General features: G+C 34.4%; 2 protein-coding genes across 7 annotated transcripts in view; both read left to right on the top strand.

Annotated features, from left to right (window-relative positions):
* The first annotated feature begins 3,833 nt into the window (after positions 1-3,833).
* Positions 3,834-8,684, top strand: LOC120625106 (probable NADH dehydrogenase [ubiquinone] 1 alpha subcomplex subunit 12). Its single transcript, XM_039892037.1, has 4 exons — positions 3,834-4,018; positions 5,270-5,411; positions 6,655-6,711; positions 8,464-8,684. The coding sequence occupies exons 1-4, from the start codon at positions 3,912-3,914 to the stop codon at positions 8,599-8,601; spliced, it is 444 nt and encodes a 147-aa protein (XP_039747971.1). The 5' UTR covers positions 3,834-3,911; the 3' UTR covers positions 8,602-8,684.
* Positions 8,685-11,021: 2,337 nt separating this feature from the next.
* The window catches only part of LOC120624987, a 39,095-nt gene continuing 25,004 nt past the window's right edge, over positions 11,022-25,112 (top strand). For 5 of the 6 annotated variants that reach the window (XM_039891878.1, XM_039891875.1, XM_039891877.1 and 2 more), the window contains exons 1-3: positions 11,022-11,228; positions 22,014-22,122; positions 23,005-23,158. In XM_039891878.1, the coding sequence (XP_039747812.1) occupies positions 22,024-22,122; positions 23,005-23,158 (253 nt within the window). In that variant the 5' untranslated portion in view covers positions 11,022-11,228; positions 22,014-22,023. Of the gene's footprint in view, positions 11,233-22,013; positions 22,123-23,004; positions 23,159-25,112 lie in introns of all 6 variants that reach the window. The other variant, XM_039891874.1, reaches the window with a different exon arrangement.

The raw sequence follows: 25,112 nt of genomic DNA, 5'->3' as shown, positions 1-25,112 counted from the left end.
ATTATGGTATCTTTTGAAAAACTATGTAATATGCAATAGAAGCACATATCGTATGAAATGCAATCAGACGCCGCCCACGCAACGTCGATCAGCAATGTCGAGATATTTGTGGCAAAGTAAGGTGGAAGGGATGATCTTAGCCACTCACGCGTTTAACCAGTATGTTTGCAGAACTAACACGTGGCACGTCATAAAGAAATAGTCATTTGAAAAATACAAGTGTCTGTTACCATCTTACGTTGCTATATGTTGTGTACGTGAGACCAGTCTGTCTGTAGCTTTACTAATTGATGAAGAACTGGAGACAAAATCGAGGTGACAGCCCTATCCAGTGGGTATTAATGAACTTAAAAGTTTAATTTGCTATAATCCTGGACAGCCAGAAAAATATGTTTGGAGTAGTTTACAATTGTTTATTTGTCTTTTATTTATTTATTGTAATCAGGAAATAAAAAATGGTTTATGATACCATAGAGATATGTCTGTCGGTCAAGGATTGAAGCAAATTAAACTGAATGTTAAATGCAAATAAATAATAACCTAGGACTATTAGGTATAGGGAAAATCATTTTTGTAATGACATTTTAATAGTACAAAATAATGTTTTATCATAAAATCATAATGTCTTTGTAGTTTATTCAATCTTGGTTTATTAGATCTATACTATTCAACTATTCAACCCTCAAAATTTAATAAAATTAGTTTATAACAAATTGGTCCAATAAGAAGGCTGGGTTTTCACGCAGCAATAATGATCCGATGGTTAACGAAGGAAACATTCTGTTATGACCTGGAACCAAATTACATATTTTATTCTTTATTATCTTTATTGACCCAAATATTATTAATGACCATGTGTGTTTCCTTTGTGCTAAACTATGTTGAGTAAATATGAAATCAATAAGCAATCACTTATCATCAGGTGAACCACTTCTCGTTTGCTCGCTATTAATATAAAAAAGTAATGCAATAACTTTAAATTCGGTACGTCAAAAATCACCTATCGCTTACACCAATTAATGAATGGAAAAGGCTTAAACTAAGTGAACTTATACATGGAAAAAAATTTAATACATGTTTTAATGATTGATATGAAATAGATTTAAATTTAAATTTAAATTAACAAATTAGCGTGATACGGTTTAGTACTAAGCTATATTTTGTTTATCAGTGTCAGATAATTAAAATCCAGTCGCAGACTGTTTATAAAAGTTATATATACTTCAGAAATATAATTCTTAGATTATATTTTTGAACAATCAATCCTTAAAAAAATGTTTAATAGCACCTAATGCAGTGCTGCCATCGCTAAAATTTTATTTTCCCTATTGTTGGGGAAAATGTGCGATATTCCAAAGAAGTGTTAGAAAACAGCCAAATTGTTTTATTTATTGTAAATGTAATTTGATAAATGTAAACGCGCCATTAATTTCTTAGAAAGTACAAATAATTATGTACTATGTCATTTGTACTGCGTTCCGTTAGACCACCACTAAGAAACCTTCTGTTTATTATTGAAAAAAACATTTTCCCCTTAAACTAAGAAATATCCGTAAGTTGGGGGAAGATAAACGAACTCTCTTTTTAATTCTTTAATTTCCAAATTTTTTAATTACAAAAATAATATGTTTTCATGGGATAAATTTGATGTTTTGACAGTGTTTGCGTATCGGTCTAATTTATTCCTGAATTAAAATTATCTGAAGATTGAAAACTGGCCTTAAACATAACAAAGCACCTAGTATGAGACTTTTGCCTACTTTTACTTATTCGATCGCGTGAAAGCTTACTACGATTTATATGTAATCAAACGTACCGTACAAATCTTTGTACTTAACTTTCACGCGATCAAAAAAGTAAACCGGTAGCAAAACTCACCCTCGGCACCCTGGTATCGTAATATGTGAAGTTAAAATGATGTAGTAATATTATTGTGGTTGTGGATACATGTGAGAATCAGCAATATCTATGTTGTTTTCTGTATTCTGTCATAGATTCAATTTTCAGATGTGCTCTGTAGAGTTAACAGCATAAGATTCCAACCAAGCCCATGTAAGCATTTCCGAGTATCGAAACACTTCATTCTCTAAGTAAAATGGACCAAATGCACTTCGTTTTAGAGTTTGTTTTCACAACAAAAGTTCTGCCAATTGAGGCTGAATGAAGACGAATTTGAGATTTAAGAACTAATAAATGAGATCTAATTAACTCTATAGTAAATGTTTCAACACTCGAAATTGGTTCTACAATAGTAGCGGGCGAAGTAAAATGGCATCTAATGTGGCATTGTTTTTAAGCTGTATAACACATTTTGCAAAGTGTGTTATAGATATGAATTTGAGCTTAAAACTAGGTCGATAAAGTTCAATTTTACTCTCATGTTACAGTATATCGGTACTAAAAAAGGAGAGCGTGCTTTTAACTCAACTGACCGATGAAAGAGGCATAAGATCTCTTCTCACTCTAAATTAACATGTCTATACATCTATCAATATTGCCAGGTGCAAGTTGATAAGGTATGTAACTTAACGGTGGCAACCTCGCCGTTGGGAAATTAAGGTGGGCATATCTGTTAATATGAATGTTTATATTTTTAGTAAAAAAATCGTATTTGGATAAGGTAGCTCTGTTAAACAAATATTTTTATAGTGAAAGAAAACTTAGTTTTACAAGTACAATAAGGTTTTAATTTGTATTTTCATATTGGCATTATGTAGTAATTTTTTATTTCATTTTTCTTGAAAAAAGTAATTTTGAACTCATTGCATTTTTCTATTATTTATTTATTGTTTAATTTTTAAGTGTTATTCCAAAATCGATATTTAATAAATAAGTGTAGAAATAAAGTAGGGAAAAGAAAATGTTTAATTTTTATTAATAAAATGTATGAAAAAATAATAAATAACTGGTTTTATTCCTATCACGCAAAATGATTTATCGATCGAGTTATAAAACTCGCAATAACTGTAATAGTTCGTAATAATCCAGTATCGTGTCTGACCCAAAGACAATCCAAAACTAGCAAAAAGGTTATTGGCTTGGTTGTGTTAAGAAAAGCTAACGAAAAGATATTAAATATCTGAGCAACTTCGTTAAATTACGTTATTACTATGGAGGGTAGAGGTAAGGAGAGTCATCTGTGTATATGAAAAAGTGTCGTCAAAATGTATTAAATTAGGATGGCGCCACATTTGCATCAGGGTAACTCTTAAAAGAAGCGCCAAATATAAATATTGTTAGAGTAGGCTTGAAAAATAAACAAGGAAGTATGGAGATACAAGAAAGTAAGGTTATATTTACCACAATATTTTGTACAACGTAAGTTGTTGAAATTCTCAATAATTAACTACTTTAGTCGATAATGACATTAAATTTTTTAACTCGGCATACTTCAATTCATCTACGATTGCTACATTCATGCCATACCCTGTGCATCCACCAGCGCCATTGTGGAGGATTTTTGAACTGTTATTTAGCGCATACACTGGACACTTTTTCAACTTTTCTCCCATATAAGATGACTCTCCGTACCTCTACCCTCCATAGTTATTACTGCGTTTGAGAGCTATTTCAAACTGGCATTAATTAACCGTCATTCGTTAGGATCTAAAGTCTGAAATCGGAAAACCCAGTTTCGTTTGTTTACTTTTATTATTTTCGTCACTTGGCTCGTTTATTCATGTCCCAAGTTTAGTTGAACCGTAGTTGGGCACAAATCGCATAAATTTATAGATTATTTTATTGCTAATAAGTATAATAAAAAAGCTAGAATCCAACGCCGTAAGCCAGTTTACTAAATAAAAAGGAGCTGTCAATGACCTGTCAATTTTATAGTGTCAAACTGAAATTTTAGGTTATGGGTTGTCTATGATCAACATTTTATTCGAAACTAAAGCAATAATTTGGTAAAAATGTCGAGCTCCATTATAAAATTCTTAGCTTTAGATAAAGTGGCGACTGTTTTTAATATGGTACGCCAAAATGGTGGCATCTTAGGATCGTTGCATAAACTTTATAGGTAAAAAAAGTGTTTGTTATTATGTAATATTTTGATTGTTTTCAGTATTCTGCAATAATTAAGACAACGTAAGCTCTCTAGTGGTTTCTTAAAAAAATGAATGTAATCATATATCATGAAAATCTCTTCCTATCATAATTTGTTTATTTAGTTTAGACACTATTGTTTTTATTTTATATTAAAAATATTTTTAAATTGATAAGTAATGTGACGACTAAGACAGATTACAAAAAAATACTCAATTTTCCCTATGTTTATGTATGTATGTTAACATTCTGTTTTATTTATTATTTATGTGTAAATTTTCTAGATATAGATCTATAAGGTTCTAGATAAAGGATATAAAAACCAGTGCAGTTTGTCTCAAGAGTGAGTCAAAGCAAATCCTGATATTATTAATACAAGTGATCATGAAATATACATAGTGCACTCTAAAACCTGTGATTTAAAGTGTGTTCTAGAACCTTGGATTTAAACTTATCAATTGGGTAGCACTTGTTAGAACTCTAAAATACCAAATCATCTTACACAATATTCTTCAATATATACTCTATTTTTTGAGGAATGTATTTACTACTACATTTGTTGTCATACCTACAGTTACAAAAGGGATTGTGAACTTTTAATCCCTTTACATGTAACAAACAGTATATTTTATAATATAAGTGCATAAGTTTGGTATTTCTCTACAATGACTTACCATGTGGGGTTTCTCTAGCAAAATAAATTGTAAACAAAGCTGTATTAGCTTGACTGGGCTTTACGACAGTTCTGTTCAGTTCTTTGCAGCATATTCTCAACCAGCATATACTTATTCTTGACCCTATTTTTGACTTATGTATACATCTTCTTTAAACAATTCAGTAAAATTTCTCAAATAAAAAAGAGTACAAGGTTTGTTTACTATTTCAGTTATTTATTATTTTAATTGTTATTATAATATTGGGTGGGATAAAATAAAAATACTATATTTGACACATTAGACTTATCTCATTTTACATCTGGTTTTTGTTAAATACTATTTTTACAATGATGTTAACCTCAAAGTTTAGGTAAAAAATAGTTAAAAACAAAATATAAAACTTAACTTATACTGCACTGCCGCTCTTCGATAGCATTGGAAAAATAAAATTACATATCACAACATTGCATACTAAAATGTAATCCGCTCTTAAGAATAAATAGTTTTGAGGGCTCTATTGCTAATTACCTATAACATTGGTCAGTTACATGAAAATTTTAATATTACAGACAAGAAGAACTAAAAGACGGCAAGCTTGTTGGTGAGGATTCATTTGGCAATAAGTATTATGAAAACCCACGATACTTCTACAGCAGGAACAGATGGGTGGAGTATTCCGACAACTTCCACATGAACTATGATGCTAGTCAGGCAAGTGTACTTCATGTTATCACTTGGGTTTCGTAAACGTCAACATTCTTGAGAACAGGACCTGAGACAAACTTATTGTACAAAATTTCTTGGGACTTTTTGTTCAATCAATACTCAAGTACTGCAACCCAGACTCAAAGATGTCATTTAAAACAGAGTTGTAGCACTGATTAAACAAAACTTGCTATAAATGCTAATTTACATGCTCTTATGAAATCATAGTGAAATTCAGTTAATAATGCTGGCCAACAAAGACATACAACCTCCAAATTTAATTAGTATGGCTTGAAACTATTTTTGGAATAACTGATATTTAGGTTTCCATCTCTAAATGTTAACAAAACCCCTACCATATTGAGTGTGATTTTGTTCCTGAAAAAGTACTTTTAATTACAATCTGGTAAAATTAAAAATTCATTTATTTCAAGTAGGCCTAATATAAACACTTTTGACATGTCAATTCTGTCTGTTTGTAGTGACTGTACCACAGGTTCGGAAGGTAGATTCTAGCGAGAAGAAGCTGGCAAGAAACTCAGCAGTTTCTTTTTTCCAACATCAACAATTTACATTTTACATTTTTACAGTAATTTTTCTATCTTGTGATAGATGAAAGTGGAGCCGGATGCTTCCAAGCAACATTGTCATTAAGAAATTCATCAATTGTATAGTAACCTTGCTGTAATAAATGTGTTTTAACATATTCTTTAAATTTATGCTTTGGTAGGTCCAATTACCTTAGGAATCATATTATAAAAGCGTATACTCAATCCCACAAATGACCCCTGTTCCTTTCGCAGACAATATGCAGATGTCACTAATTTATGACCATTTTTTGTAAGTCAACTGTTTATATCCACTTTTTGTTTATACTGACTAATTTATGTCTTACAAATACTATATTATTATTAATATATTGTGAAACTACAGTAAGTATACCTATTTCTTTAAACTTCTCACGGAGGGATTGGCGTGATTAAAGTTTATATATTGATTGTACAGCTCTTTTCAGTAGAAAAAGCATTGTTGCAAGCTAGTATATAAAAAACTTGCATATATATATATATATAAAGTTTAGCGCATCGTAGTAAGGTCGTCTGTCTATCAGTATTCTACAAGACATATTTAGGAGTGTGCTCAAACTTGCATTGTTAAAAATCTCTCATCAGATTACGATAACGCACGAGAAAAAAGTAATTTGAAAAAATAAACAATTAATTCTAAGCTTCTCATTTTGGTTTTGCAGGTCCCTGCTGAATGGTACGGTTGGCTGCATTACAAAACGGATCTGCTACCCCATCAGGTAATATTTATAAATATCTTGCTGCGGCAAACCAGTTCTGTAACTGCAGCTTTGGTCTGGTGGTTAGCAAAATTGTTGGTACAAACCCAGGAATTAGGAAATCTGTCCATCGCTTTTCATTTGTTTTTATAGTTACTGTTGGTATATATATGGGTCGCAGGGAAAAGAAAAGACGTGTGCACTGTTCGACTGTCTAGTTTATATTGAATAAATTCAGAAAAACATTGTACAAGAAACGAACAGAAAATGAATGACATATAAGATTAGGCGCTAGTGTTGGAATAAATGCATAGCCGCAGACAACACAGACTATTGCACCAAAGACATGTATTTTTGGTATATTCCAACAGTTACAATTGACGGGCCAAACGATTGGCCCATGTGGCGAAAAACCATTCTCTGAACAGACCAACAATTTGTAGAGCATGCCAGTCCACCAACCTGAGGGGCTGGTGTAAAGCCATGTGCCTGTGATTAACTGGCAACCAAGCCCTTCATACCGAGAAACAGCATTGATTGCAACAATGCTACTTTGCTGCAGATATAAGAATGGCAGTAGAACCCAGATGAGCTCTTTCACAAAAAGCCCTGCTACAAGTAATGTCTGTATGGATGTTTGGATGTTTGTTACACTTTCAAGCAAAATAACTGAACGGATTTGACTGTGAAATGAAGATAAATTGCGTGTTGGAGGTGTATCGAAGAATAGTAGTATTGATAAAAAATATTGACAATAATATTGACTGTGTGCTTATAACTTTAGTGATAGTATCCCATATTACTTCCTCGAAACATTTGTAAACTATTCACAGCAGGTAACACTGCGGGCGCAGCTAGTATACATATATATGCCAGGCATACTATGCCTGTGCTTTGGAGTGTATGCAAAGCACACTTTGTTTATTATCTCTGACGTGCAACAAAACAATCTTAATAACTCGCCAACCCAAATTGTAACATGGTGGAAACTGACGACCTCCCTGGCGCCGTGGTCTATTATTTATTTATTTAGAAGAAGAATAAAAGAAAACACAGACAGAAGAAGTATACAAAAGTCGGCCTTATCGCTTTGTAGCGATCTCTTCCAGGCAACCTTAGGATAAGGAAAACAAAAGGATAACATACTGCAGGTTGTGCATATTAAAATGTATTATGTGGACGGTACTGGGTTCAATGCCCAACAGGGGCAATTTGAGAATTTATGTCTTCCGAATTTTCGTTACAGTGCGATGGTGCGTAGAAACTGATTACAACAGGTTAGTCCGCTATCATTAGATCATATCACTAACTTTTTTTGTCATGTCATGATGACTGCTAGTAAGTGATGATGGCAAAGGGCCGACCTGTTAGGGGGCTTGGCAGATACATTAAAATCGTCCTTAGTCGGTTACTACGCGAAATTGGACCGGAACGCTAAATCGATTAGCAGCACATTTTTATCCGTAGGGTGCTAGCTAGCCACGACCGAAGCCTCCCACTAGCGCAGAACAGAGAAAATTCAGTAATAATAAATTCCCGAACTGCCCGGAAACGAATCCGGTAACTTCCTCTTAAAACCACAGCGCTCACCATTGCGCCAGAGGGGACTTCGAAAGCCGCAACTTGTAGTCGCATAAAATAAAACTTATATTTATCATATATATACGGCAGAAAGTGTGATTGCCAAACTGCAAGCTTGTAAATAATAATAATAGGTCACTTTCTTCCTGGGTTAACAAAGTAACTTATAAATAATCATCTGTGCTGTTACAGGACCCAGGCAGACCCAAATACAAGTGGATGGCGGAACACACAGAAAACCTGTCTGGCACCACGGGCCAGTACGTTCCGTACAGCACTACCCGCCCGAAAGTCGAAGCTTGGATGCCTAAGCCAAAAACCAGTGCTTAAAAAAATGACCATAACACGAAAATCTATTTGTGAAAAGTATATAAATAATTTGGGTTTGTTTTAAATTATAATTACAGATTATTATTAAAAAAAAATTACAATTATTTGTATTATATTTTGTTACGATAGCTTAGCTGTAAGTAGAAAATATAATAAATCTGTTTTAGTTTAATTTTTGGTTATATTATTTATCCGGCTTATTTTATTCATCCATGATAAGTGCCGTAAGAATAGATTTGTAAATGGCAGCCGATCTCGTGCTATTGCATTCGTTAAGAAACCGCATCTCTGCTTCCTCCGGAACGTTTAGAAAAACGGTAATAGCATTTAAATCAAAGGTCGGTTTTTTATTCTACAAGTTAGTCCTTGACTGCAATTTCACCAGGTGGTAAGTTATGATGCAGTCTAAAAAAGTAGCGAGCCAAACTGTTAGGAGTAGTGGAATTTTTATCATCATCATCATCATCGAAGCCTTTAGTAAATGCTGGAATAAAGGCCTCTCCCAACGGAAGGGTTTTCATATAATCACCACGCTGGGCAGACGGATAGGTGATCGCAGTATTAGATGCATAGAGAACGCTGCTGACCGTTGTCCGTTATATTCCCTTAGTCGTCTCGTACGACGCCCGCAGGATTCTGAAGGATGGTGTCAACGGAATTCTGTTCTGCCGTCACCACATGGCAGTTATCGGTTAATCAGTTTCTACGCGGCATGGAACCGCAACGCTAAATAGCTAAAAGCACATCTTTATCAAAACTGGCAAGCCAGGGCCTTCCGCTCCTTAGATGACAGATCGCGCCACAGCTTTATCGAGGTCGATAAAAACTAGAAATACTTCGCCTAGGTCACAGACTACAATGGTATATCGGGGGCATAACATCGATACTTTTTGGCACTTGTGTCATCCCTACTCCATACAAAATTTGACAGACAAAAACAACTGATGCGTATCTGTATGTAAGAGTAATAAGGTGTATGTAGCCTTATTACTTTTTGCAGTTTCTGTACCCAGCTGTGGGATTAAAAAGTCTAATGGTTTATGGTCATTTTAATACTTTCTAGCTGCATTTCACTCAAGTTTCAACAAGGGTTCCTCAGGTAACCCAAAAGCGAATGCTAGATAACAATCACAATGAGTTAATTCATATCAAATTGGGGCCTGTTATTTTATTTCTCCGCACTAAACAGGTTTGGTGCTACGGGTCCTGGCCAGTTGTCCTCAAACCAATATAAGACCTAACGTTTAGCTGTAATGGTGAATCTGTATTCTGTAGTGTGCACAGGGTGTTGTATTATTTATATTACTGCCATCCCGAAATTTAGGAATAGTCAAAACTTGAATACTGGATAGTTGGATACCATTAAACATTTCACTAGTTTCTATTTTACTTGTCATTATTGTTAGTAGGCGAAGGTGTTACTTAATTTTTAACCGGTAACCAACCAACCAAATTAATAGAAAGCATACATGCGTGGTTAAGATGATAATGATCATGATATTGATGGCTAGATCCGATATGGCGGACTCCCAAAAATTATGGATCAATTGTTTATTATTCATCCCTGAAGATGTCAAAATTTAATAGAATATTGTAAAAAATTAAAAAGATTGTTATTTTTTAAGTTATTTTGATTTTTTTACGTTATCTCCCCCGCACAGAGAGTTTTTGGTTAACACACTTCTACATAAGATACTTGAGTAGTTAACAATCTAACATGCGTCTAAATGATAAAAACCGAATCTAAAAACCATTTCCAAAACGTTCCTACACATAAAGATGTTCATTGTTGATGTGTTACGCTAATCAAGTGTAATTTAAGAAGTTTAACAATCACCTTTAATGTCACTTGATTAGCGTAATCCTTCAATATTAGAACGTTAGAAATGTGTGGAAGTATAGTTAAATATTTCTTACTATGTCGTATAATGCATAGAACTGGAAATTACCTACAGTCGAACCAGAGTCAAATACAAACCTGTCTACTAAAATGATAACAAATCGAACATAAATCGTGTAAAATACATAGTTAATGTATTTAAGTCCATCAATCCAAATGTTACACAGATAACGATCCCAAATACTAAAATAGGCCAACGATAAATGTCTTAATAAAGTTTGAGAACCTTTGACTCAGAACAACTGCTCGCTCTGTAGTTACTAACGCAGAATGGAGCTTTAAGTTTAACTATCAAATAAATATTAACCTTATCATTAATGCATAGAGTTCATATTACATCGTGTTTTTAATTCAAAATGGCCACACTAGTGCACTTTCAATGTGCAAACGAAAATCGACTTTAAAAGCCATTAATTAAAGTATAAATTTATGTAGTTTAAAATTAAGTTGCTAAGAACAAAACTTTTTTCTCTCAGGTAAAAATATCTTGACTATAGCCAGTCAAAACGCGACGCGGACACCAACGCATCTCGGATGCGTTAAATAAACTTTACAAACTATAAACTAAGTTGTAAAGTTTAGTTTATTCGTGTTAGTGAATTAAACTATAATGTTTGGTGCTAGTGAGTTTAGTTAGTTTGTATGACGCTTTGCAAAGTTTTGTAACAGTTAAGTTCGAAAGGATGCTAGTAATTCGAAAACAGGATTTGATGTGACGAATTTTATGGTATGTAGGTATTTGTTAATTAATCATTGAACACTAACAAAGTTCTAAAAAAGTTCGTTAGGCATTACAGCGAAAGGCTTTTGCCGTTTCCTGGAATGAAAATTAAAAAAAAGTTTGCGTGGGTGGGCAAAAAATAGTGATGGGGCCGCTGGGGCGTATACCTACCTCGATACTAACGTCTTTCAATTTTTTTTGAATTGTGTATTTTTTTCAAATACTTAAGCACCTAGGAAAACGTTTTCTTTGTTTCTTTTGAAATGATTTGTTACAAGATCCTAGTTATTTTAAAACACAACAGTTTTCTTAACTGTACGAATTTTGAGTTTTATAATAATGGCCCCAAGCAGCAACTTTTCAATTTATAGCCAGTGTCAATCAGATTTATGTTAGGATCCTAGCGATAACTATACTAACTCATAAAACCAATTTGCATCAGGCTTTTTAAAATAATGATGGAATAAAGACACAAAAAAATGCTATGGCCGTGGCTAGTTACTACTGTACTGGCAAAGACGTATCGCTAAGCAATTTAGCGTTCCAGTATGTGGTCTACCGTCTATAGTGGTTATGCTATTTTTAGTGCCTACCTATGTGTTTAATATAAATAAAATAATTAAATAAATAAATATACTACGACAATGACTGATGAATATTTTATGAATAATATACGTAAATACTTATAATGAGAAAAACATTAATGTTCATCACACAAACATTTTCCAGTTGTGGAAATCGAACTCACAACCTTGACTCAGACAGCAGGGTCGCTACACACTGCGCCAATCGGTCGTCAAAATAACATAACGGCCACAACCCTAACAGATTACAACTACTACAATCTTAGAACGCATCGTCACGTACCACCGGGCGAGACTATAGTCAAACGCTAACTTTTGATGGAATAAAAAATTTTTTGGGAAGTCGTGTAAAAAAGAGGATGTGATTAATAAATGAACACAACTATTGGCGATACAACTCCATATCTCCGTCGAATCTGAACCGACAAAACTACCTAACCTGATCTTAAAATTAGTGGCTTATTGCTAGTGTTTTTATTGGAGGAATTTTAGTGCGAACGAAACCTCTTCGCTCTGTTATTTCTCGACCATATCATGACACCAAAAAAAATATATACCTACCTCTATATCGATATAATGGCAATCAGGAATGTGCGCAATTAAGAATTTCTGTCTAATTTGAACGACACTAATAACACGAAGGTAGATAAAGGGTAGGTACCTATATTAGTAAAAGTTATCTTTACCTGCTTAGGACTTGAAGCCATTGTTACGAATGTTTCGAGGCGCACGTCACTGGCGTACCTATTAATGTTCTACTCTGTAAAGGCCACCGTCGATTGTTGAAGGTTTATCTCCCTGGCGTAGTGATGAGCTGTGGTCTTTTAACAAAGTCCCGGGTTCACTCTGGTCAAGCCAATTTTGGGATAATGTGTTTCAGGATTTTGAAATGTATTTTAAATGCCACGGAATCAATCTCAGTTTACTTTCCCGTGATAAAAAATATGTTACAAACTAACAATCAAACACTTTCGCATATTTACATTATAAGTTATACCTAACTATAGATATGATATTGCAAAAGGGGCTGATATAAAAGGGTTTAACTAGGTCAAATGGGGTTTCTTTATAGTATACGATAATTATACTTCATTTGACCTAGTTACCTCTATCATTAAATACTATAGTTTTAGGTATGTTGTAGGCCTCACTTGCACATACTCTCATAGGTAACTAACTAGCAGTGGCATAAGGTTTTTGACAGCATAATGCAGGAAGATGTCTGAAAATCGTGAAATTCTCTGAAAAAAAGGTTTTTTTAGGGTCACCCACCCTATCCTTTTGTGCTTAATTTTTAGCTAGGATGTCGGGTATACATACAAGTCTGTAGTTTTGGTACTTGCTACACTGTACTAAGTGATTGAAGTATTAGAAAAAGGTCTCAATATACCTGCCTACCTATTGGATAGCTTTCTTCGTACCTTATTTAAAAGTACCTATAGTATTTATAGTGTTGATAGCCTAGTAGTTACGACTTCGGCCAAAATATTGGGGGTTCATTTGAAATAGTTCGTTTGCCTTCACGCATCTCAAATTTTTGGTGTTTGTCTGTTTTTAGCAATTGAGCATCAGTCATTACTTTCTTTGATAGTGAAGGAAAACATCGTGAAAACACTTGCATGCCTGAGAGTCATCCATAATAAATTCGAAGTCCACCAGTTTGCACTTGTAGTGGAATACGGCCTAAAGGTTCCTCATTCTAAGATGAGAACCTGGGCTGTAGTTTAATGGTTTGATAATATTGATCTTGAAATATTCGAATAAAAAATAGTTCGTATGGAAAACAATGTTTTGAGACGGTTCCCTCGGATTTCTTGAACAAAGTCTTATGTAATTGTAATCTGTGTCAGTCACTTGCGACATGCCATGCTGAACGGCGAGGAACCGAACAAAAAGGTTAAGTTTGTTGCCGCGACCTCTCTTTCTAATCTTTCGTGAATAAATAAAAGTACCTAAATCCATTTCAGAAATTAGCCGGAACAAACAGACAGACAAAAATTGTAAAAATCTTATTTTGGTGTGTATATATGTACCGTATATAATTATATTCATATACCTACATGTAGTAAAAAACAGTTATTTCAATATTATAAACAGACAATCTGTATAATAGATGGAACTCTTTGCTTTTACGCCAAACAAAAGAAATAGAAAAAGGAGTATACCTAGGTAGTAAGTAAAACATATTTATTATTACATCGTCCATCATGGTGGACTCCACACGCCTTTGGGAATATTATTGAGAACTCCCAGGCTTGCAGGTTTCCTCACGATGTTATAATTCACTGTTGAAATAAGTTTGAAAAATTATAAGTGTTTGCAAAGTCGGCCTGACTTTGAATCCCAGAAAAAACTCGAAAGTAAAGCCGAAGGCTGATACCGCTTGTCTTATTATGTTGACAATTATTAAACATTATAAATGCTTCTTACATTAAGAGAATATTTTTTAACATATATATTATAAAAAATATATATTATAAAAAAACTTATTTATTACTATTAAAAAAAAGTTATATTAAACCATACTCCTTCAATATCGTACCATAAAGTATATCGCAAAATTTCTGGGCGACAAGTCTTTGTTGGCAGGGTAATAAACTAATAGTTAGCCACTGCTGAAACCTTCCACCTGATCGAAACAGTTCACAAGCCTTCCCTATTATCGCAGCATAGACAGACTATGCAACTCAACTGTGGGTTAATGGGATTGTTACCTACTAGTGCATAAAACTGTAACTGTAACTGTAACTTTAGTTTTATTTTTAAATCCCATTATGTTACGGTAATGACAGCTTGCCTCTCCGACTGGCTCCATGTGATCGTCAATCTGTTTTTTTTGCCATATGGTGAACGTTATGGCGTTTTATACGCATCAGTAAATCACGCACGGGTCAAAGGTTGTTAAACTGTATCTATCGTTGTCTATACTAAAATATAAAATCAGAGTCTTTGATTTTAAGCTCATTATTTTATTTGAACGATGGCATAAGTTAGAAGTTTAGTGTTATTATCACTAACATCATTCTTAATATTATAAATGCGAAGTTGTTTTTCGTTATTACTTTACGCCCTAACTCTATATCCAATCGACTTGATTTTTGGCGTAGAGTTAGGTGAAAGGACGGATTTTGATATAGGCTACTTTTTTTTCCCAGAAAACCTAATGGTTTCCACGGGATTTGTAAAAAACCATAATAAACGCGGACTAAGAAAGCAGGCAACCGATGCGCTCTGGTATGATTATAATAATGTTAAAACCCACCAACCAGAATTGGAGCAAAGTGGTGAGTCTGTGCTCTAAATGATCTGATTTTCCTAAGAGAGTAGGTCTGTACTTTGTGGTGGAACTTCTGAAAGATTAAGCTCGTGCGCTGTGATAGAACTTTAATAGGCTGATAACGATGAAGCCATATTTCATTAAAAATCACGAATTTAAAAAAAAATCAAATCCAGATTAAAAAATCGTGTCAACTGGCGGAATCTGTCAATAAAAATTGGTCACTTGAACTTCAAGTGAGTAGAGCGAAGCCAATGACCGCACAATTAGTTCCACACTAACTAACAATGCTGTGGGAGAAATTCCCGGCTAATCGCTGCGAGGTAATAATCGTTTCGATCATGTTACGTGACGTTCACGTTACGACCCTTGATACCTCCCTGGCACAGCGATGAGCACTTTCATTTTATGTGGTAGATCACGGGTTTAGGATTTGGGAATTCATAATTTCTGAATTTTCTCTGGTCTGGTCTGGTGGAAGGCTTCGTCCGTGGCTATTTACCACCCATCGACAAAGCCTTGCCCCTATGTGATTTAGCGTTTCGGTACGATGTTGATACCGATTAGCGGTATGGGTTAATATAACTCCAATACTCCTAACAGATATAGCTGCCATACAGGTTTCGTAGATACTTGATGTCGTCTGCACACACTGTGTTCTTTCGTCACAATAATATGAATATAACAACATATAGTAAATACGGGCGCGAGTCTATATCAACTAGCTCATAAAGTATCGAGTAACATAAACGCTATGATATTACAATCGCAGTGTAAACAAAAACCCATTGTCTATCTGAAGGGCATCGATCAAGACAATGAATTGCGGTAAAACTGATTACAATTTATAAATAATTGCTGAATATAATTTAATAAACAATGGCAAGCTTCTTACTTTTTTATTTATTACTACGCTTTTGTACACCACTACAATATTAATATATGTTACGTACAAAAAAAAAGAAACAAAGAAAGAAGTAGAATAAAAAAGGCGGCATTATCGCTTAATAGCTATACTATACTATACTTTGTGGTTGGTGCAGGTAGAAATAGTTCTTTACTAAATTGCTTATAACAAGCCTTTTTGGAAATACAATTCAAAATGATCAACAGTAGGCGGATAAACAAATTCGATCTACGGATAAGGTTTTAAAAAAAATAGTGTCAAGTTTCATTTAAATAAACAATCAAAAGTATAAACATGTAATTGGTAATGTAAACAGCCAAAGCGGCATTGTCTCGTAAGAGAATGGCACTGTTGAGTGGAAGTGAGCCGGAGTTACGCCGAATTGACCCGTGGCCTCGATGCGTGGGAGTGGTCGCGATTAATGCCTCTTTTGGAGTACTAACGACGATGTCAATATTATACGGAGGTCGAAGAATAGCACAAGAGTAAATACAAGGCAAGCTAGAAAGGGGGTTGGAGCCTATAGGGCACTAAAAAGAATCACTAATACTTTTTTTTATATATTTATGGTGTTATAATAGAAGTAAACGATAAAAAAGCAGAAGACTAAGGTCTAAATAAAATGACGTGAAAACTCATAATATTGGCATAGCAAAATTAGAATCAGTCGGTAATCGCATGATTGTAGTCAAAATGTCAAAAACGCATAATATACATGATACAGTCTAGTATAAATAATAGTTTGTGTATGTACACCCTATGTATATGCTTATACATATACATAGGGTGCGTCGTCGCTAGTCTCGGTGCAATACTTGTAGGGTGTCAGTGACGTAAACACAAAGATTTTCCCCTACAGAAAACGACTACCATGAGTAACTAATTGTAATTACACTGAAGTCAAATTTAAACGAACGTGTTAGTGAATTATTGTTTAAAATTTAAATAATATCTAGGACTAGGAATGTCCTTTATAATAATATGTTTATTTAAAACAATTTTGTAGTTGGTTCTCTCCATTCCACTAGACAGACAAGGCAGTTAAACACAGTAAGTTAACTGAAATCTAGGACTTCAATTGTTTAAGCAATGAACATTGTCTGTGACATAATTTCGCCAATTGACGCCATCTTGGTTAATTGACCCGGCTTAGAAGGTCATTCAGACACTGTATCTCTTTATAAGCACTTATCCGGGACTATGTGTACTTCAATCCTTAAAGAGAGAATACGTATACAGTTTCGACAAGCATGAAGAAATTTCACTTAACTTTTTACCCGACCATTAGTGTGTACCTATTTATCATGAAGATTGTGTGAAAACATAAAAACTAGAAAATATAAGACACGAGGAATGTTTGTGATTCCAATTTTCAATTTTCAAGTTGTAAATGTTAACACAATATAAAATATTATGAATTTGTTTCGCGTTACTGGGAGTTTATATTTTACCTCTAATAAATTATCGTGATAATATATTTAATAAAAACAATATTATGAATGTGAAATATTGTGTTTCAATGTTAGTTACTCCTCACGCCAAAATGATAGAACCAACTTTGCGTAGTTTTGGAATGGACTTAGTACATCCCAAAACTATTCTATTCATACACACGCTGATTACTTCAGGCTATAATTTATCCCGAAAAAATCAAAAGTTCCATCAAGTAAAACTATTTCCAAACTTCACGCAGATAAATTCGTGACAAGAAGGTAGTTTTCAATCTTTTCTCAATAGATATAATATAAATTCACGGGTAGTTAAAATAATAATTAATTAGCCACGACTAGGTATATACAATGAAATTTGAATGAAAAATGGATTTACCCAAACGCAGTGTTAACTTCATTGCATCAACTTTTATTTTCTCTTCCACGCATGTACAGACTGTTCCACAACATTCGTTTTTATTGCTATAATTATATATTAGTTTCGCATCACTATTAGCTATATTAAAGTTAACGATTTGTTTAAAATTTACTACAAATTAGTATAAGACGCGAATCTCGACATACAAATCGATTTGTTTTTAAAATTGATTTCCGAATATACCGATAGAACAGGGTTACCAACAATCTCAAACGGAGACGGCTCCATGATCTTTTAGTTGGTGGAGTATTTTATTTTTAAATATTGGGTAGAATCATGGGGTTACTGCGCGGACCTATTTACGATGAGTTTTTCTTTAATAAGCAGACTGTGAATGTGTATGCGTACAATGAGTACGCATACACATTCACAGTATTCACAATAGACTAGGATAACCAATTGGTACTATGAGACGCACAAAAACATGTAAAACAGTCTAGGTGTAGCAATTTGTCTGTTATGCGGATTTTCGATGAGGGTGTAATCCAAAATATTTTATGTTTGTGTTTGTAGCATGAGTTTAAGATGTCAGTAGTCAAAAACTTCCGTTTTAAAAAAGTTTTCACCTACGAAATTATATGTTAGTTTAGTTTAGTAGTGGTAAAAAATTGTTATTTTAAGTAATACCTAGTTAAAGATTTATTTATTTATTATTTTAAGGAGTTCATTATAAGGTTCTTTATTTGTTATATTCAAAATTATTAAAACAAAATCTTCATGAAAAATAAAAAACCAGACACGCTTTTTGTTAAATTTTATATGGGACTGCATGTCTAGTTCATTATTGATCGAAGTTTACATCTTAGTAAGCTGTAACAAGTTAACAAATAGTATAATAAAAAGTAACTTAGCTTAAGTTACTCCTAGTAAAGGGCAGTCACAGGAAGCCGATGGACAGAAGCGGCATATGACCATGTAGTGTGAAAAACCCTACGAAAGAACCTGCCCAGAAGTGGACGACTTGAATTGAAATGATAATGAGTGGCACCAAACCTAGTGTAGCAGTAAATAAATCACTAAACTGCGCCTATTTGTGCAACTCGATTACAAGAATCGTCTGTAACGGTCGATGAAACAAATTAACAAAATCGATTATGCAAACGCGAATTCTTGAATCACCTCAGAGAATAACCGATAGATAAAGTCATTGTTTATTGATTCCAATATTTTTTTATGACTGTGAATGGGATTTATAACTGCATTTGGGATAACTATTATAGATCCCGGGACAAAGTACCATAATATTGTCTTTATTAACAATTACAAAATAGAGTAGCTCTCTTAATTACTTACTTAAAACAATTATTCTTATAGTATAGGTTTATTTCTGTAATAAGTTACTATATACATATAAATTCCTGGGATACCTAACAGTGGCGTGCACTGGGTTTCTTACCAGGATGCATACCCTGGTAAAGCAGGAATATTGCATAAAATGGCAAAAATCCTCCTCTTATACGAGGAATATATAAACTTTAGGGTAGGCAGTGCTTTTGTACATGTATGAAGTGCACGCCACTGGTACCTAAGTATTTAATGTGCACAAAACAACTTTGATGACACTGCCTTGGTGCAAAAAATGGGATACAGAAGTACATTGAGGTAGATTTAAAATGAAAATAATTTTCAAAATAAATGGATTATTTAAATGGTAATTCCAGACTCGCGTTGAAACAAATAAACAAACTTCTGCTTTTATACGAGCATAGATTATCGAAGGTGTCAGAGGATATGGCGCAGTGATAAAAGATGTGGTTTTATAAGTGGACGGTTCCGGGTTTGATCTCCGGCGGGGAAAATTTCGGACCTTATAGTTTCTGAATTTTCTTCGGTCTGGTCTAGTGGGAAACTTCGCCTTTTACTAGTTACCAGCTACCACCCAACATGGATTAATATAATTGTTCTACCCCTTACAGCACGGCTAGCATGGGCAAGAGACAATATATCCCCGGGGAAAGGATATAAATTTATCTTCTCCCAGAGCTTTATTAACTCTCAGAGCACTGGCGCACAAGTGGAAATAATATCCAAATAATATATGTGTATTAATAAACGGGCGTAAACTTCTCCTATTCCATGTTCCAGTTATTTAGCAGGTGGGCACGTAAATTATATCCCTTGTCAGAGGATATAATCAGGAGATATAATTTTTATCTCCCGGCCGTGCTAGCCCTACCTGGTTAGCCTGACACCATCTTAGACTGCATCATCACTTATCTACAGTTGAGATTGCAACCACTAACATGTAGTGGAATAAAAAAACAATCTTTAGATCAGATGGGATCGCCATCGATCGCTAGCCTGTGAATGAGTAGACTACGATTGGCAGCGAGATTCACATAACTCCCACGGTAAAACAAAAACTCGTAATAACGTTGACAGACCCGCTTGGGGTCGCTGACCGGTGTCATTCAATCACGGAAGATGTATTGTGATACAAAAACATCAACTATAACTTCTTTACTCACATGTTTGTCTAATTATTTTACCCACATTTATAGCATCAACAAATAGAGAAGGTACAATCATTTTTTGAAACCAAAAAAAGCGGTGACTGCTTAGTGGTTAGGACATCGTCTTCAATTTCGAGGGGCCAAGTTCTAACCCGGGCACGCATTTCTAATTTTTATAAGTTATGACCGTTTGCTTTAACGGCGAAGAAAACGCGTGTTTCCAAAGGCGTGTGAAGTCTACCAATCCGCAGGGTGATTACGTATCTCGCGACAGGCGTAAATCTTGCAATCACTGCTGTTAAACGTCACTTTTCCATACAATAAATAAACAAAATTGACATTTGACAGCAGTGATTGCAAGTTTGTTATTTTGTCCCCTAATGTAAACTTACCACGCGACCTCAGTTACGCCTAATGCAAAATTCATTTCCTATGACTTAGTTAGGTTTTCGATTTATGGAAATTTGTACTAAGACTACGTAATCTATAGAGGGATTAATATCTCATCATCGATGCTTTGGCAATTCCTGCAGATATCCGTGCCGGAAATGCCTCATTCACGGGCGATCCGTCGCAGCGATCGATTGCAAGCAAATTGCAGAGATTCATCGCTTTAAAACTGCCGTCGACACTCAACACACGAGCAACCGATCGTACAACTAGAATGTCCTAGTAACTTGTTTAAGTCGCATGTCCATGTGCCTTTTTGTCATAAAGAGACTACGAGAAAATTAAAAATTGCACAACAAAATTATGAGTTGTGTTCTTTAAAATAATTATGTTAGCTAGTGAAAGCCATAAATTATTATTCTTTTGTACAGTTTATATTTAAATGTATTTCTTCTAATTTTCAGTTGTTTTAGTTTATATAATTGGCTTCGGCTCGTTTTTAGAATAAATAATCATAAAGAAATAAAATATTGTTTTTTTTTTAATTTATTGTTAAATTTATAAATTAAAGCACAATTAACAGCTGCATATCGCAAATGTCATTTTGACAGATGTTGTTCAATAAAAAGGGTGTAATGAGCACAATCAAACGGAGTATGCGCTTGCGTCGGTATTTTTCGATTTTGCGTTGACAGCTGACCGGAAGCAGGCGGTCAGCTGAGTTAAAGTTTGTTTTTCTTAAACGAAAGGCTTAGGCTGAGTGCCCCTTATGGCTTAATATATGAATATAAAACAAATCTGAACTGAAATAAATAAAAAAATAACAATAAATTGAGATGCTGAGTTTTTCAAAATGGGGTTCAAACAATCGAAAATCGATTCGATCTTTTTAATATTATAGGTGCTATCATTAAATCGATGAAGTCACAGCAGGAATTACACGGTTAAAATTTCGAGAGACGAAAATGCCGAAGTTACTTACCTCTAACGCTAATTCGCAGAAAGGTTTTTAAAAAAAATATTTATCACAGTTTTCGAATAAAATAAGAAAATATTATAAATGGCATGGCATCTTGAAATTGCAAAAACAGAAAAATGCGCAGAGTGCCCATGTAGCAATTTAGCCTTTAGGTTGCGTTTTACTGGCGACTTTCTGAAATCGATTTCGATCATGTCAACACTTAACAAATAAAGTTTAAAAAAAAAAAATCTAAATTTTAAATACCGAATGTAGTTTAGTGATGTTACTCTAAAATTTTAAATTGTATAGTAATCGATATCGATGTTATAAATTTTGTCTCTTTGTTTCAGAAGCCGCGATATGTCGCTAGCGGACGTGCGCTCAGCGCGCAGTTCGCCCGCACCCGAGGCCTGTCCCGACTGTGACACCGGCGCGTCCGTTACATCCGATTTGCATAAGGTGAGTACAGGTCCTGCCCGAGATCTATAAAGCGTGCTTAGCTTAGACTTTACAATGGAACGTCGTTTTTTATAATGTTAACAGAGAATCCGTGCTCATCGCGTGCTTAGCAAAGTTAAGTTTGCAAAATCGACGACTTGAAAGATTTTGAAGTCCTATCAACACAACACAAATCAATACATCTTCTTGTTTATGTCTTAGGGATATCTTTTAAGTTAAGGTATCCTTTTTTCCTAGATAAGATTATTAATAATAATTTTAAAAACACTTTTTCTCCGTTATTATTTGCTTCTGTTTAGCCTTATTTCAGCGTTGAATTCCAAAGATAAGCCAAGTTAAACGTAAGCAAAGTCCAAGCCATGTCAAAGTATGGATCTCAGCCGCAGTGTTCGTGACATTGGAGATGAGTTGCAGGAAGTTTATGACGGTGCGGCCATGTAGCATGGAAACCTGTGGACACACAATACTTACCAATACTTCTATATAGCCTTCCCTAGAGCTAAAACTCGCGGCGGTCCAAGAATGTCATGGCTGGAAGGCATTGTCTGAATGATGTTTTGACTATTTACCTTGATTTGATCTAACATAATCCTTGTTTGTATTTTATTTAGTTCAGCCATCCGAACTAACAATTATTAATGCTTATGTGAGTTTGTATGTTCGTTTGTTATTACGCTTTCACGCCGCGTCTACTAAACTATGAAATTATGCAAAAACGCTGTAATTTTTTTTTTTTACTTTTACAACAAGGATCACCCGAATTAACTGTCAAGCTATTGTTTTAAAAATTAATTACCTTGGACACTTACATGAAAATATGAGTATACTATAACGGATAGTAAGTTGACTTAAACCTTCAAAGCAATTTGTTTCTCTTTTCAGTATCAAGTAGCATGCACATGCAAGCCGGCGTCAGCGCAATACGCGTGTGCAGAGGAACCTGGGCCTCCCCCGCCAGCCAAGACGGACACACCTCCCGCGTTACCTCCACGACCTCCCACCAGTGTTCTTGCTGCCACTAATAGGAGAAATAATGGTAAATATTTAATAACAACTATTTTTTACTGACACATGAAAGTAAGTGAAAGTGATGGTGACGTGAACCGTGCTTGTTTTAACCTATACCATTAACCCTTAAACTGACCTAAAGCCTGGTTAATAATTTCGGTATTAGTTTGCCTTGAATTAATTTCAACGTAATTCTTGATAAAGTTTATACTTAAATTACAAGACATTTACTTTAAGTTAGTATATTCTTAAATCCATAAAATTACAAAAAGCAACAATAAAACTGGTTTTCACTCTTGATTTATCTATCTATCTATCTACCTATCCAATAATATCTTCTTGGTCTGTTTATATCTCCTAAGAGATCTCTACGCCATGCGGTATCGAATATCACAGACAATCCCGCTCTTTTGTGCATATGTCAATGACATAGTTAATTGATGGCTTCCGGTCAACACATTGTGTCTATTCAATGCAATAACTTGGTATGACGCCGCAAAAAATAAGATTGATGATTTTTGCGGTACTTTGGAGACAAAAATTATTACTAACCTATAGTGATGCCAATACACAAAACAGGTTTTGTAAAAACGTTCCCACGTAATCTCAACAGATACAAAAAATGTCTTTACTTTTTGACAATAGCGTAACCTGTACCTACCTGCCGGTTAGTTGTTTCATTTAGCGTGAGATTTACACGCTCGATATCCTGGACTCGTTTTCGAGTATCGAAGCACTACAATATAAAAGTACAATAGACCTAATTTCTCTACTTTTGCAAACTATCAAAGGTTTGCACGCGTTTAAGCTTATAATGCAGTTGTACTAAGTTTCATTTTACTCTGACGTAACAGTACATCATTCCAGACAGTAATTCATTCCCCGAAAAAGAGTAGTGCGTCCAAAAATACTAAGCTAATTAATTTTTCTAACCATTGTTCATGCTTGTCCAAAATCAGCGCCTGTAACTGAAACTTTGTTAAATAAAAATTGGTACGACGAAAACATATATATCGAGGACACTCAGTCTATTAAGGTTGGTCATTTCGAGGTTTCGATACTCGAAAACCATCCAAGTACGCTAAGTTGTACTAAGGTTACTGTTTATTTGTGAGGCTTCAATGAATTTTGTACCTGCTTTTATCAGATTTATGTAGTTCAAGAATACAATTGAAAGAAAAGAATGCCACAGCGTGTTAATTTTTTTTAACTAGCCTTCTTTATTCTTTCCAAAATAATAGATCACGCAAAAGTTTTTCTCGCACCTATTATATTCTGAATTTAAATAGTTTTTCAACCGAACAAAAGTTTTTACATATACAATTTATAGTTATTGATATTGCCTCAGACGATTATAACAGCACTAAATTCTAATATATAGTTCAGCTCAACTCTATTAATAGCAAGATATTATCTATATCTCATCATTTAATAATATGTAGATAATTTTGCTCCGTACCCCCGCATGTGTTAAGGGATCTATACACGGTGTAGTCGGTCGCAAGCGTCATGACGAGAACTCTTTATGCTCCCGGTATAAAATGCTATACGTCGCCAGGGTGCTACGCGGATAGTTTCTTCAGGATAAAATACAGCATGCGTAAATGCCAGTTATTTTATACAGTATGCCCATATACAGAATGCAAGGTAAAATTTCATCAAGATCTGTTTTACGGCTGAACCGAACATAGATACTCAAACAACAAACAAACATACAAACTTTTGGCGTTTATAATATTACTTTGGATTACTGCAATGGTTATTCATAATTGTATACAGAATAAGCACAAAGCCTCCGATTATAATATAACTGATTACCCTAAATTTCTTGCTCCGTGGCTGCTTAAAAACAGGACAAACCACAGCAAGCCCACTTTTGGAATTGCAATAACATAAGTATGATATCTCATATCAAACTCTAAATATAAATACTAAGTCTATGCAAAATATCAGGCTGGCACGTCGACACGTTGCTGCGGGAA

This window comes from Pararge aegeria, chromosome 7 (genome assembly GCF_905163445.1).
Source record: "Pararge aegeria chromosome 7, ilParAegt1.1, whole genome shotgun sequence".
Taxonomy (NCBI): Eukaryota; Metazoa; Arthropoda; class Insecta; order Lepidoptera; family Nymphalidae; genus Pararge; species Pararge aegeria.
This window is presented reverse-complemented; position numbering and strand designations above follow the sequence as displayed.